The sequence below is a fragment of the Festucalex cinctus genome, chromosome 19 (assembly GCF_051991245.1).
Source record: "Festucalex cinctus isolate MCC-2025b chromosome 19, RoL_Fcin_1.0, whole genome shotgun sequence".
In the NCBI taxonomy this organism is placed as follows: domain Eukaryota; kingdom Metazoa; phylum Chordata; class Actinopteri; order Syngnathiformes; family Syngnathidae; genus Festucalex; species Festucalex cinctus.
In genome coordinates this window covers 8,445,817-8,460,660 of record NC_135429.1, presented here as the reverse complement: position 1 = coordinate 8,460,660, position 14,844 = coordinate 8,445,817, and the positions used below count along the sequence as shown (strand labels likewise).

The 14,844-nt window shown below is 40.9% G+C and overlaps 2 protein-coding genes across 2 annotated transcripts; both read left to right on the top strand.

Annotated features, from left to right (window-relative positions):
- The first annotated feature begins 364 nt into the window (after nucleotides 1-364).
- LOC144007177 (importin subunit alpha-7) lies at nucleotides 365-9,269 on the top strand. The gene is made up of 14 exons (XM_077506571.1): nucleotides 365-613; nucleotides 2,052-2,188; nucleotides 2,277-2,369; nucleotides 2,562-2,661; nucleotides 2,744-2,838; nucleotides 2,921-3,052; nucleotides 3,125-3,213; nucleotides 3,298-3,397; nucleotides 3,554-3,717; nucleotides 3,794-3,872; nucleotides 3,983-4,108; nucleotides 4,187-4,314; nucleotides 4,429-4,610; nucleotides 4,983-9,269. Exons 1-14 carry the CDS (start codon nucleotides 598-600, stop codon nucleotides 5,168-5,170), a joined length of 1,629 nt encoding a protein of 542 aa, XP_077362697.1. The 5' UTR covers nucleotides 365-597; the 3' UTR covers nucleotides 5,171-9,269.
- A 600-nt stretch (nucleotides 9,270-9,869) lies between these two features.
- srd5a1 (steroid-5-alpha-reductase, alpha polypeptide 1 (3-oxo-5 alpha-steroid delta 4-dehydrogenase alpha 1)) lies at nucleotides 9,870-12,557 on the top strand. Its single transcript, XM_077506572.1, has 5 exons — nucleotides 9,870-10,303; nucleotides 10,616-10,782; nucleotides 10,980-11,081; nucleotides 11,409-11,559; nucleotides 11,646-12,557. The coding sequence occupies exons 1-5, from the start codon at nucleotides 9,993-9,995 to the stop codon at nucleotides 11,710-11,712; spliced, it is 798 nt and encodes a 265-aa protein (XP_077362698.1). The 5' UTR covers nucleotides 9,870-9,992; the 3' UTR covers nucleotides 11,713-12,557.
- The last annotated feature ends 2,287 nt before the right edge of the window (nucleotides 12,558-14,844 follow it).

Below are 14,844 nucleotides of genomic sequence, written 5' to 3'. Positions count from 1 at the left end.
ACCAAGTAGCACTAGCACATTAAAGTACACCTAATGTTTTTAAGTGTGAAATGTGAATAACTGAAAAAATAAGTAAATATAGTTTTGAAACCAAACAATATTTAAAAGAACAAAAAAAAATCAATTTTTATCAATGTAGCATTTGCATTTGAGTACTTTTGTCAAATTCCCAGCAGATGTCACTGTTGCCATTGAGAATTTGCAGGTGGAAGGAAGTCACGCGTGATTTTGTGAGAACTGAGCAAAGAACTACGTTCTCCGTCACACCTCTTTGAACTGGATTTCCCTTCTTTCTTTTTTTAGTACGTGTCCCTCGAAACGCGACACAGGTATTAAAATTTAAACACGATAATGCCTTTGTTCATAAAATAGTAAAATGTGATTTTTTTATTTTTTTTTATTTAGAGGCGCGTGAGGAAATTGTTGAATAACGCAAGCCTCTGGTGGTGGCAGGAAGTGGTCATTATATTAATGGTTCCGCCTCCGGCAGACATATTGCTGAACTTAGTGGAGCAAATTTTTCAACATAAGCAAAAAAAGAAAGGTGCTTAAAGTTGGTAAAATTTTCGGATACACTGCGACATACGACTAATCCACATGGAAAACACAATGGGTAGGTTGTTCTGTAACACTGGTTTACGTACGCTGAGCTTAATGCTAAATTGTAGGGCACCGATTGTGTAAACGTCGTTCTACACGTTGTAGCTCAGCCAAAGGCACTTTTGACGACTTCAACATTTTTACTATTTACGTAAAAGCTTTACAGTTGTGCTTAAATGTGTTCGTATGTCAGTAGTTTGACAGCGGAGCAACTCACCCCTACATTCGATTAGCTGGTGTTATGCTAGCACCCCTCGACTCTGAAACGCTTCAAATTACCGTCAAATGATATAACTCGGTGTTGTTTCAAGTAGACTTTAGACCGTTCAAGTCATTTTGAATGTTGAAATTGTTCAGTTAGAGCGACAGTTTTGCTCAATCGATGTCATGATGTTTGCCAAGGTGCTCAGTCGTGTTCATGTCACACAGGGAAATCCTGTCAACTCTACTTGCTTATCTATCAATAGCATTCCCTCATAAGGAAGTGAAATATCGATTCTTGAGCCCAAATACCCTTGATAGTGAATAATTACAAGAACATTGTATAATGCATATCCTTATATACACTGTGATGCAGACAATCCGATTGGACACCTTGGTACACACACTGTATAAGTAGGAACGAGCCGTGGTCAGTATCAACTTAGCCTTTATTGAGACGCATCAGGTATCTTATATGAGAACGAAGCAATCTCAGTTATGTCGCAGAAAGTGAATACACGGGTTAAATAAGTAAATTCTGCCATCTAGTTGGAAAACATTTGCATATTCGTCACCACTAGGGCAACCGCTACACAACATGCGAAAACCTGACAGCTGCCTCTATTTACTTAAATACCATACGGAGCTGACTTCTGCAGAAAACATTCATTATTTGGAGTAAAATACTTGGACCAAATAGGTGGTATTGGGAAGTTTCAATGAGGTCTGATTCTTATTTTAATAAAAGTTACTAATGTATACTTTCACGTTACCAAAATTGTTTTGCATAAAGTATCTCTAGTCTATAGGCAACCATTTAAAAAGAAGAAGAAAAAAAAAGGTAGTCTCTCCAAATTTAGTTATTCATAAATGGCACATTTTGCAAATGTCCAAATTTTTTATTATTTTTTTGTATGAATGTCCCTAAACAATAAGATCTCAATGTGCACAACTTTAGTGTTGGCACCATTTTGGCTGTTGGCAGCATCTGAGAATGGTCACTTTGTCTTGCATAGGCAGCGTTTTATGCAAACTGTGCGATTTAACTCTGCAGACTTTTGTTTGGTGTGTGTGCGTGCGTATGTTTGGGTGTGTATTTTTAGACTGTGCTGTCTACTTGCAGCCAACTAGCTTGTTGGAGGCCTTTTTATATCCAGGCCTGTTTACAAGCACTTTCATCATCATGAGGTCCTGTTATTTCAGATGTATGAACTTTGAATTTATTCTAACTTGGGTCTGTGGTCCAACAGAGCCGTCAGCCAGTCCGGCTAAGGATAACAACTACAGGATGAATCGCTACAAGAACAAAGCGCTGAATCCTGAGGAGATGAGGCGCAGGAGAGAGGAGGAGGGCATCCAGCTCAGGAAACAAAAACGAGAGCAACAGGTATGCCAGAACTACACATCCTTAACCTCCACGTGCAAAATACATCTTTCTGCTTGTGTCATGAGAGTTGTCTCCTTTTTCTTCTAAGCTTTGCAAACGGAGGAACGTGGATGTCCTGACGGAAGAGGAAGCCATGGCGGAGAGACCTCTAGTGGACTCGCAACTCAGCTCACCATTCACGGTGAGTTTTTGCTTCATTAGTGATTGTTTTTTCTCTTCTGTGTTGAGAATAGCATAATCTCCCCTTAAAGTTGCACAATTTGAAATTCCAAAGGGTTCACATACCTTTTCTTCCCACTATATATTCTCCAATGTATTTTGGGGCATCCGTGATGTGTATTTGCTCATTGTCTATGTGTGTGTGTTATTGCAGGAAGGAGTGATCACCAGAGACATGGTCGAGATGCTGTTCTCAGAGGACCCTGAGCTTCAGCTTGCCACTACACAAAAGTTCAGGAAACTTCTTTCAAAAGGTATTGTGCAACGTGTCTGAAGTCGCAGTGATTTCAGGAACCAACATAACGTTTTGGCACATTTTCCCTGTGTTGATTCCAGAGCCTAACCCGCCTATCGATGAGGTTATTAACACAACCGGTGTTGTGGTGAGGTTTGTGGAGTTCCTGAACACTAGCAGCAACTGCTCACTACAGGTCAGCGTGTACAAAATGGTGACAGTGAAAACAAAGGTTCAGTGGATGATTGCATTTAATCGCACTTGGTTTGTGTTTGCAGTTCGAAGCCGCTTGGGCTCTGACAAACATCGCGTCAGGCACATCCATGCAGACCAAGACTGTGATTGAAGCGGGAGCTGTGCCCGTCTTTATCGAGCTTCTCAATTCAGAGTTTGAGGATGTGCAGGAGCAGGTAACATCAGCGTGTGTTGTGTGGTTGTAGATTCCCCCGCATTTACATGTTTGTTTGTTTTTTGTCCTTCAGGCTGTGTGGGCTCTGGGGAATATTGCAGGGGACAGTGCCTTGTGCAGAGACTACGTGCTGAGCTGCAACATACTTCGACCACTATTAATGTAAAATGGGAGTTTAATCTTTGTCACCAAGTATTGATATGAAAACAGTTGGACTGTAACATTTGTTTGTCATTGCTGTTGCAGGCTCCTGACTAAATCCACTAGACTGACCATGATCAGGAACGCTGTGTGGGCTCTGTCTAATCTCTGCAGAGGGAAAAACCCGCCACCTTCCTTTGAAAAGGTCACAAAAAAAAATCACAAGAAAATATGCTTTAACAAAGAGAGAAAAGAGCAGTATTCATTAAATTAGTGTCAATTTGAACCGTTTATTGTCGCGCTTGTGCTGCTAATTATTATTGATCCCGATCTCAGTTCTTTTCTGTCTGTGTGTTTGTAGGTGTCGCCCTGTCTCCCAGTGCTCTCCAGACTCCTATTTAGTAGCGACCCAGACCTGCTGGCGGACGCCTGCTGGGCTCTGTCCTACCTCTCCGACGGCTCCAACGACAAAATCCAGGCCGTCATCGACTCCGGGGTCTGCAGGCGCCTCATAGAACTGCTCATGTAAGTCAAACCTGCATCGCTGCGTGCCGCGCTCGGGCTTTTCCTAGCCTGTTGTTAGAACGCTTCCTGCTTGTAGGCACACGGACTACAAGGTGGCCTCTCCAGCCTTGAGAGCTGTCGGCAACATTGTGACAGGAGATGACATCCAGACGCAGGTGAGAGTCTGATTCCACGTTTAAGTTATGGAAATAGCCTCAAAAGTTTGAGCAGTTTAAATTGAGAGCAATAATATTTGAAATAACTTGTTACTATTATTTCTTCCCAGGTGGTGTTGAACTGCTCCGCACTGCCCTGTCTGCTGCACCTCCTGAGCAGCGCCAAAGAGTCCATTCGCAAAGAAGCGTGCTGGACCATCTCCAACATCACGGCCGGAAACCGAGTGCAGATACAGGTGTGATGACCGCGAGGATCTTTGTCACTCTGTGGCTCTCGTGTTCCTCTTCCTGACCTTTTGTCGTTTCTCCTACAGACGGTTATTGATGCTAACATCTTTCCAGTGCTGATTGAAATTCTACAAAAAGCAGAGTTCAAGACCAGGAAAGAGGCCGCCTGGGCTATCTCCAATGCCACCTCTGGAGGAATGCCAGAACAGATCAGGTCCACAGTCATTTCATGGATACCTTTCCTTCTCATTGGGTTCAGTTGCAAACACGTCTTTACACCTTTTACCTGATTTCTTCTTAACCTGATGTTGGGTGGTCTCCACTTTAGATATCTGGTAAACCTGGGCTGCATCAAGCCACTGTGCGACCTGCTCACGGTGATGGACACCAAGATCGTCCAGGTGGCCCTCAACGCCCTGGAGAACATCTTGCGGCTCGGCGAACAGGAAGCCAAGCAGGACCACGGCACGGGCATTAATCCGTACTGCAGTCTCATCGAAGAAGCTTACGGTACTGGGCAGGAAATTCACACACATGAATGAACCCATGAAAATCAGAGATACAGTTGTGATCAACTTGTAAAGAACATAATTTCAAGGCTCTCCTGAGTTACCAGTTAATTTGATCACAACTCTAGTTTTTCTTCTTATAGAATGATTGGAACACATACTTCTTTGGCACAAAAAATATCCATAAAGTTTGGTTCTATTATAGTGTTATTATTGGTTAATATTATAGCATAGCATTATTATTGGTTAACAAAACGGGCACGCGTTCAGTTTTAAAATTGAACCGTCGTTGTATCGGATTGCACCCCATGTATCGAATCGTCTTGATCGGGGAGATTTACAACCCTCGTAATTGTGCATTTCCGCTGTTCAGGTCTAGACAAGATCGAGTTCCTCCAGAGTCACGAGAACCAGGAGATCTACCAGAAGGCCTTCGACCTGATCGAGCGCTACTTCGGGGTAGAGGATGAGGACAGCAGCCTGGCCCCTCAGGTGGACCAGGACAACCAACAGTTCCTCTTCCCCCAGCAGGAGGCGCCCATGGAGGGCTTCCAACTATAAGGCTAAGGTTCATTCTCATCCATTTGATTGAGGAGGAGGAGGGGGGCGGGTCCTTGACGTCATACCTCTGTTCTCTGTCGCCGTAGCCCGATTTAAAGCGCGCACACACACACATCCACCTTTTTATGCCACACGCTTTGCGGGTCTCTCCATGGCAGACATGATTATTTGGAGACATTTTGATTTCCTTTTCTATTTTTGAGGAAAGAAGCCCCCCCTCCTTGATGTCAGCCTGACAGTGCAGTTCAACAAATGTACTTTCAAAGTATGTTTTCCCTTTCATATACAAACCCACCCAAACAATTTTTAAGCACTTGTCCGAGAGGCTGAGGGAAGGAATCTATTTTGTCCACTGTGAGGAGGCTGTTTCAGATTTTTGCAGATCTTTTTTTTTTCTTTTTTCTTTTTTTTGCTTTCTTGTTCTAACCAGGGTGTGTTTCTTTTTTTTTTTTTGTTTGGACAGACAGGCGGAAATATCGAAAGATTATGGGTGAAGTCACGACGTGTTCAGAAAAAGAAAAAAGAAAAAAAATCTGGGTTCCTGTAGGTGATTTAGTTGGCGTTCAAAATGTTCGGCGCGTGCTGTGTTATTAATAAGATTACATTTGAATTATGACGTGTTCTAACATGGGAAAAATCTGGGCGTGCTGGCTGCAGTAATAGCAAATCTTTATATTTAGATGGGCGGACATTTACAGTGAGGCGACAATTTCGAGTGCTGCTTCCCAGCTGCATGTTGGTCGCATGTTTTTTGCGGCTCACACGCATGGCAGGAAGCAGTCACCATCGCATAGTGGTAATGTCACGTGCTATGAAGTGCTAATGGATGTTAATTGAGACAGATTTGCATGGTTCTAGTGTAGCCCCTGGTTTGGGATCTGTCCCAGACAGCACGTCATTCAAAGTATAGCCCCATCGGGTATTTTTTTGTTTGTTTTCTTGCATTGATTATTAATATATTTGTTAGCACGCACACACACTTGCATACAACACCTGCATACACTGCACATCACACAGATGACTGGCTACTTGCACGCTAAAAAAAAAAAAAGTTTCCATTGTCTGAAAATTGGAATTTTGACATTCACTAGTTAAAATAGCAACTTTGTCATGTAAAATTACACAACCTTTGTCATAAGTTTTTTTTGCCCCCTTTTACTTTTGATCTTGATGCACACAATTGCAATAAGTTGAGGGAAACTTTATTTTTGTCATTGTATTATAACGTTTTCGCTCGCTGAAGATTAAATATTTACTTTTTTTTGTTGTAAGAGTGACCAGTAATACTCCTTCACGCAAAAAGCACAATGTTTGTATGAAGATATATAATTTTGGCCAACTAGAAGGCCCTCATGAATTGCCCCGACTGGTTTCACCATACAACATAAAATGTGTTTGGTTTTGAAGCAGCTATTTTGGGTGAATTTCCGGCCTTGTGCTTTGTTCAAGTCCTACCAGGGAACTCACCCAAATGAGCCCCACTCAAAAGGTGGATGGACAACGCTAAATTGGCAAGCATTTATTTCCTGATGTCATCTATAGTGGCCAGATTAAAGTTTGAGATAAAGTTTAGAGTATGAAAATTTGTGAATAATTGGCACCCCGCCAAAAGATTATTGTACTGTAATTTATATCACCAAATGACTACTTTTGTCCATATGAAGCGCTTAAGCTTCAGCATATGTCCTTGGCTCCCAAATACCACCAGATGGCACCAAAAAGCAGTACTTTTATTACTGTTACTGCTTTGGCCAGACCACAAAAAACAGCGATTAGATGATATTTTCAGCCAAAATATGATAGGTTGCCCCAGTCACATTTTGAAAATACTTTTTTTTTTTTTTTTTTCCAATATTATGACTTCACTGTCTTAACATTTATGCGAGCTCCAAAAAGGACACATGAAAACTTTTTATTTAGCCATTGCTTGTAGCCACTGTGACGTTTGGATGGTTTAAATGCTGACGCGGCGTGCAGGCTTGTATGAGGCAGAAAGTAGCGTTGGGATCATGTGATGTTTTGACTGAGCGGCACTTGTGTGAAGAAGAGCTTGCTTGACTCTGACTTCGTCCCCCATCAGAGTCCCGGCGCTTCCGCGTTCTGTGGACAGACAAGGACGACTCTCTCATGCTAGTGATTGTCTTTTCATTTACAATAGCACCACTCAATTGCAAGCTCTTGTTGAGATGCTCTCCACAGAGCATGTGTGCTCTTTAAAAAATAAAAATAAATAAATAAATAAAAAAATGGTATATAACAGGAGTGGGAAACGTAAAGCCCCAAATTAAATTCACCTTAGAAACTGGGTTCCCCCACCGTTGCTGTAGTAGATGAAAGCACATCAATAATTGAGCATCAACATTTTACTGTATGTCCTCTACATGACAAACGTGTGTAGCAGGATTTAGCAAGTCTTCATTTTTATGGTAATTACTGCTCCGTGTGTGCAAAGTATTGCTAAGAGAGGAAAAAAACAAAAACAAACAAGCAGGAAGATATATTTGTATTCTGCAAAACTGCACTCCTATTCACTAAAGTGCCAATCCGACCAACAAAGACTGGATATTCTTGTCTTTTTGACCTCTAGATTTTTTTTTCTTGTTATATATATTATATATCTCTTATTTACTTGAATGTGCACACGTACTGTGCAAAAAAACATTGCTGCTCTATTATTTTCCTTACCTTTTTGTTAGGATTATTTTGCCATTGTAAAAGAAAAAAGTGGCTTTCTTTTCTGTGGGCGCCTGATTAACAAGTGTCAGTCTATTTGGTGGTCTTGATGCATTTAACTGCTCTCTCCAGCTTCCCCTGCCCCTTCCACCCTTTATTAGTCTACAAATGGGTTTCACTGTGCATTTATTCAAGCTGCAGAAAGTCCGTTTCATGTGGCTGTTTATATTGTAATGTGTAGTGGCCATGTAAGTGGAGAATTTCAGGTACTGACCTTTTACGTTTTACCAAAGCTCCGTTCCCGAAACCGAAGGCTGCGATGTTTCGATACGAAGTCCCTCACGTTATCGATCAGCTCCCATTCACTGTCAAGGGAGACGATTGATCGAGTGATTCCCCAACCCGTGAGACTGCAATAAATGCCCAAAAATCAGGCACTCTGAAGGCAACCATTATTTCCTCTCATACTTGATTTTTTTTTTTTTTTTTTTTTTTTTCTACGCTGAGAAAAATCTGACATTGAGATTTAATGGTGATTTACATTCAAACAGGGGTGGGGAACCTAGAAAGGCCCTCAAAAAATGTGCATGATATATATTTTTTAAAAAGCATTTTGTTCCATGGGTGCATCATCTGTCTCCCATATGCGCGCTCAGAGGACTTGAAGCCGACATGGTCCCCCACCCCTGCGTGAAAAGGTATTAATTATATATGTATGTATGTTTTGATACATTAACAGGGATTCACATGCAATTCTACTCACTTCTGAGAAGTGGACAAAAAGCCTCATTTGGAGTATGTGGTAGGAAAAATGGGCACGAAACAGGCAGTGGGGAGCTTTTTTCAACATTTTCCTTTGCAGGATATTCTAAAATATATTTTTGCATAATTGTATTTCGAGTTTAAAGTTTAAAGTAAGAGAAAAAAAAAGCTGCCGAGTAATCAGGAAATCATTTTCCAGATGGAATCACGGGGAATGCTAAATCTGACGTTTTATGTCTTCCGTCCGGGAAAGTGTGGCCATCTGTATCAAAAGTCCAACAGTATGTATTGTTGTACTATGCTTCAAATGTTTACAATGTTTGTCTACAACTTTTCATATGCGACATCACTGACCAGTCCTCATCTTGTCTGCTCTGGTCCTTCTCATTTCTTTTTAAGAGTATTTATTTTCTCTAATCTTTTTTTTTTTTTTTTTTCCTTCCGTTTGTTCCGTAAACGACCCATCTTTGTAAACTGTGACTTGACTCGACTTAACCGACGGTATGAATGAGCGACGAGAAACACTTTCAACGCAACATGACACACAAACATTAACATGAAACAACAAATATGGGGAAATGTTAAGAAAATACGGCCTGGTTAAAAATGTTCAGTCAAGATACTGCGCAAAAAAAAAAAGAAGAAATAAAGATGTTGAAAAGTTGTTTTTGTGCTTACTACTTTACAAGTGTATTTCTTCACATTGTGCTGCTTGTTTTGATTTATAGTTCATTACAACGTGTATTATAGTGTCCTAAATTTTGGTTTGGTTTGTGGTGGCTGCATTGACTTGAGTGCGCCACCAGATGTCAGTGTTACATACGGAAGTACTGTGTACTTTCTTGGGCTTTTTTTTTATGACTATTTGCCAAAGCTTGCCAAATACACACACGTGGATGTATTTTTTTTTTTTTTTTTTTTTTTTTTTTTTTTTTAACGTCTAATATTTCTTTCGCAATTCAGCTGTTGTGCTGCATTTTGTCCCCACTGAATCTGCAAACCACAATGGCATATTAAATATAGTCTCGTGAATGTCAAACACACAGCAGCGGGTGTGTCTGGTAGTGAACGCTACAATAATTTCACAAGCTTTTACGATATTGTTACAGTGTTTGTTACACAATCGTCACATAATGCACTTCAGCGCGTTGAATGAGTCCATGTAAAACCGCGCGATTTGATTGGCGGACGAATTGGAAACCATATCCGTACATCCATGCGATTGGTTGACTCAACAACGGCAGCCCCGCCCTAATGTGTCAGTCAATGCATCGTAGTTTAGGTGTAGCGCCTCGCTCAACATAAACACACAGCCTTTTCTTCTGTATTTGTTTTTTTTATTTTTTATTTTCTATTTTTATATTCTCCCCCCCAACAGACCGCCATAATGGACATCCTCCTTTCGGCGTTATTTTCCTCTCCGGAGGACGAGAAGTATGTTTTGGACTGCATGGCTTACTTCATGATTTTAATGGCAGCGTGCACATTTGTTTGCCTCCTGTTCGTGGACGCGTCGTACGGGCGGTACGCTTCGAGCAAATACGGATTCCTGGTCAACGCCAAGCTGGCCTGGTTTGTCCAGGAGCTTCCCGCGTTCCTGGTGCCCGTTTGTCTGCTAATGTGGGCATCCTCGGCGAAGAGCTCCCTGCTAGCCAATCAGTTGCTCATTGCCATGTATTTGTGCCACTATACACAGAGGTATGGAAACATTCGGAATTCCCACTTGTGTTTTGACATTTGAACACACCATTGTGCTCTCCTCTAAAATAAGTAAACATAGTTATTATAGCCGCTATTGTGTATATAACATAATACAATACAGTGTTGAAATGCGAGGATTATCTTAATTTAGGTCAGAAATAAATAGGGGTGGGAGAATTTGTAACTACCACAAGAGTTGCTTTTCCCCACTGCACATAGGGCCTACAGCAATAGTTCCATATATGTAAGTCCCAATTTTTGAAAATTTGACACAAATTGTATTTGTGACCATTTGCTTTCCTGTTCCAGAGCACTTATTTATCCATTTTTAATCCGAGGAGGTAAACCCACACCATTCCTCTCCTTTTTCCTGGCTGTTGTTTTCTGCACATACAATGGATACATGCAGATCAGATATCTGAGCCACTATGCCGATTACCCTGCAGACTGGGTGACAAATCCATGCTTCATTGCAGGCAAGTAAGAAGTGGAACTGTCAGAGAGGTATTCGATAGACAGTATGTACAGTATAAGTTCATGTTGGTTCATGAAGCATTCTTTTAAATAACATTTGTTTGCATCTTCACACCTTTATTCTGCGAACATGTGAATGATATAGGCCTACTGTACTTCAGTGTTTTTGCGAAAGCAGCTCTCAGTTGGTTTGCTGCAGGTTCTGTGCTGTGGCTGCTTGGCTGGCTGATAAATTTGCACTCTGACCACATCCTGAGGAATCTGAGGAGGCCCGGAGAGAGCGGATATAAGATTCCCAGAGGTAAAAATGCTTTTGGCACGCGACGACTGGCATACATCTGTTACTTTGAGCTCCTTCATATTATTAAGGGGACATTTTGGGCATTTCCCCCGCACAAAATTTAAAAATCATCCCCTATGTGTTTAAAATATATCTGTGCCATTCTTTTGTCAAAATACCCAAAGGATGAAAACTTATGATACACGTTACATACCTTACTACTTGTGTTGCTGAAATTAGCCCATTTTTAGGAGCAAGTCACGTGTCATAAAGTCAGCGACTGTACAGTACTCCAACTCAAGTCCCCTTTAATGTTCAATGTGGTTTGTGTGTCATACCCCCTCACAGGTGGGATGTTTGAGTATGTATCCGCAGCCAACTATTTCGGGGAGATAACCGAGTGGGCGGGCTTCGCTCTGGCGGGCCAATCCGTTCACAGTGCGGCCTTCGCCATCTTCACCACAGTGGTACTCGGCAGCAGAGCTTTTTCCCACCACAAGTAAGAACACAAACACACTCGGCTGATCGCTTGCTTTCAGCCGTTGTTATTATTAATAGAACATCTCATATGTTTGCTCTTTCCAGATGGTACCTTGCTAAATTTGAGGACTACCCAAAAACAAGGAAGGCATTGATCCCATTTTTGATTTAGAATACTCTCAAATACAGTGGATGGACCTTATTTTTTATGCAGAAGGTGATATGTAAGAAACGTGCTATTGGTGAAAATCAACCATATATCTAAATAATATGGGGGAGATTGTTTTAACATGCTTTAACTTTAACTTACAGGCATATATTCTGCCTGCTCTTTGGTGACAAAGACCTTTACTGGAGCTTAGTTGGGGATCACTTTAAAATCCGGAATATGATGGGAACATGAAAGAGTACTTTGGGAGTAGTGTGTCATGAGCCAAAAGGTACAAAATTCTGATTTGCTGCAAATTCAGCTTTTTTTTTCTTATCTTTTTTTCAAACCTATTATCGCGAAAACTCACACCCATGGAAGATGTTGCTCTTTTTTTAAACCTCAAAACTTGTCCTTTTCTTCTCCTTGGCCTCCTGAGAAGTTTGGTGACCTTTATACAGCGCAGTGAACGAAATGGAACCCTTGTGTTTACAGCAGAGCGAGCATTTCATTTTTTTTTTCTCACCAGCCTATGGTTAGCCTGGCTGGAGCATTTATGCAATTTCTGTTATTTACATGGACTATAACTGGAGTTCACACTAGTCAGACTGCTTTGGCATACTAATAGGTCGGTCTGGTTTGGGCAATATAGCCCTAAAATAACAACAACAACAACCAAAGTCCTCCTGAATTGTCTGAATAGTAAGAACAAGAGTTACTATTTGCCTCCATCAACCATAAGCTGAATTTAATTAGTGAATAAGATCAACCTCACTATTAAACAGCCACTTGACCGGAAGCAATGATGAGATATATTTTTTAATCACCTCATCACCGTGCAAGCGTAAAAAAAAAAAAAAAAAGACAAACTGAAACATAACCACACCGCTAGCTTGTAACCATAGCACGCCCAGCGTCCGTCCTTGGCTCCAACATCACAAATAGAACCCAATTTTTTTTTAGTTTTTTTTTTTTTTTGGGGGGGGGGGGGCTCTCTAACTATGACACAGGCAATCGTGGATGTTACATGAGATTGAAAGTGAAGCATGCCCATAAATGACAATAAATAGTGTAGGATTAAAAAAGGAAGGCGGGTACTAGTACAGGAGAAAATCACAACTGGAGTTGTATTCTTCATTTATATGAAAACTAGCAAGTGACCTTTTAGGCGGCGGCGGGACTGAGTGAAGTGTAAACTGAAGCTTGAGCGTCCACAGTGTGCCTGCAGCAAGTTCCATCTGCATTTTTAACACGTTTTCACTCAGGTCAACAGAGGACAAATACTTCAAGCCGCCATCTTAAGCAATCGCGCACACACCCGTTTTATAGTTGCTCGGTCAGAAATATCTTTTGAAGATAGTATATGTGCATATACCCCACTTTTTCCAAGTTTATGTTTTTATGAATTGTATTGAAATAAATGTGCGTTATTTGTTACACACGAACAGAATTGGTGAGTGTTGTCAAGTGAAATATCCTTCTTGTCAACATCAATGAGGCCATTTGTTTTTGTGTCACTGTGTTACGTGACCACTATTACGCTCGACTGTCTTCAGGCGCAAAGGGAGAGATTTACTCTCGCAATTATGTGGTTTATGCATTGACTCCAAATGCAGTATTCATACTTTTACTCACCACATCGCCAACAGGATTGAAAGGGAGCATAGAGTTGATTTAACACGCATGACAGAAAGAGGGGCGGGGAACAGATGGCGACGCCTGTTATTATTTGTTGAGCTTCTGTCACAGTTGCTTAATGAGGTTTTGATCGGAAAATTCCAAACAACTGCATCTATTATACTCTTATCAATTTTATTTTCAATTATAAATGGAATTTGTCTATCCATCCATCCATCCGTTTTCGATAGTGGTTGACCTCACTTGGGTCATGTGTGAGCTGGAGCCTTTCCCAGTGAAAGGACGGATGTCAAACCCAAGGCCAGGGGGCTATATCTGGGCCGCAACATCATTTTATGTGGCCACAAAAGCAAATCACGTGTCTACTTTGTTTCTTAATAAATGGTGGAAATTTGTTTAAAAAAAATAATAATAATAAGTTGAACAGATATTATTAGCACTTATTTCTTTAACATATTCTGAATATAAATGGAACAAAATTGTAAATATTATATATTCAATTTATTTTTAATACATATATATATATATATATATATATATATATATATATATATATATATATATATATATATATATATATATATATATTGCTAATATTTACAAAATAATAAAAATAAATAAATAAAATTGGAGGGAGAATTGTCTGCATGTAGTAGACATTATGGCTTTTTGAGAGAAGCTAACTACAACGTAGCCACCAACAAAAATGAGTTCTAGTCATTAGTCTTCTAAGAAACTAACATGGATGTTTGCCTCCATTTGAAACCTGAATCTCAGAACTGTGAGCCAGACGTACTAACCACTATTCCACCATGCTGCCAAACATTTTGGAATAAGCACATCTGCTTCACAGTTCTGAGGTTCTGGGTTCAAATCTCTGCTCTGGTCTTCCTGTGTGGACTTTGCACAGCTTGTGTGGCATTTCTCCGAGTACAAATTATAAATAATTCTGACATAGCCACTAATGGCTCTCTTAAATGATAATAACAGTGCCTTAAGATAACTAAATGTGTTTGGCAACTGTGCAGCTGTAGCATTGTGTTTTATTAAAAGTGGCTTAAATGGATGCGGAACATGTTTGACCTCCTTGGCATTCACACCAGACTCAAGACAAACCAGATGAATCCATCACCGCCATCCTCCTCGTACAGTCCTGTTCCGCCTGTCCTCTGCCAGATGCGGCCTGGCCCTTACCCATTTGGGTAATCCCATAAACGATGACAGTGAGGCCAAGCAGCCTTCGCAAGCCGCATGCAGCGAAAGGCTCGTAACCTGCCGCCGTTTGATGCCCGTGTGAGATTCAGCTGAAGATAGGAGGAAAGCAAGCTTGTATTTGCTCAGTGGGAGTGAGCAGCTGTGTGCATGCCTGCATGGGTGTTACACAGACACATATCCTATCTGACACAGTTTGCTCTGGGGTCTTTTTTATTTTTTTTGCTTTGCCTTGACTCCAGCACATGCTACACGTGAGCAGCCATTATGCAAGAGGCTTCCTCCTTCACTCCCTCTTTATGGTGT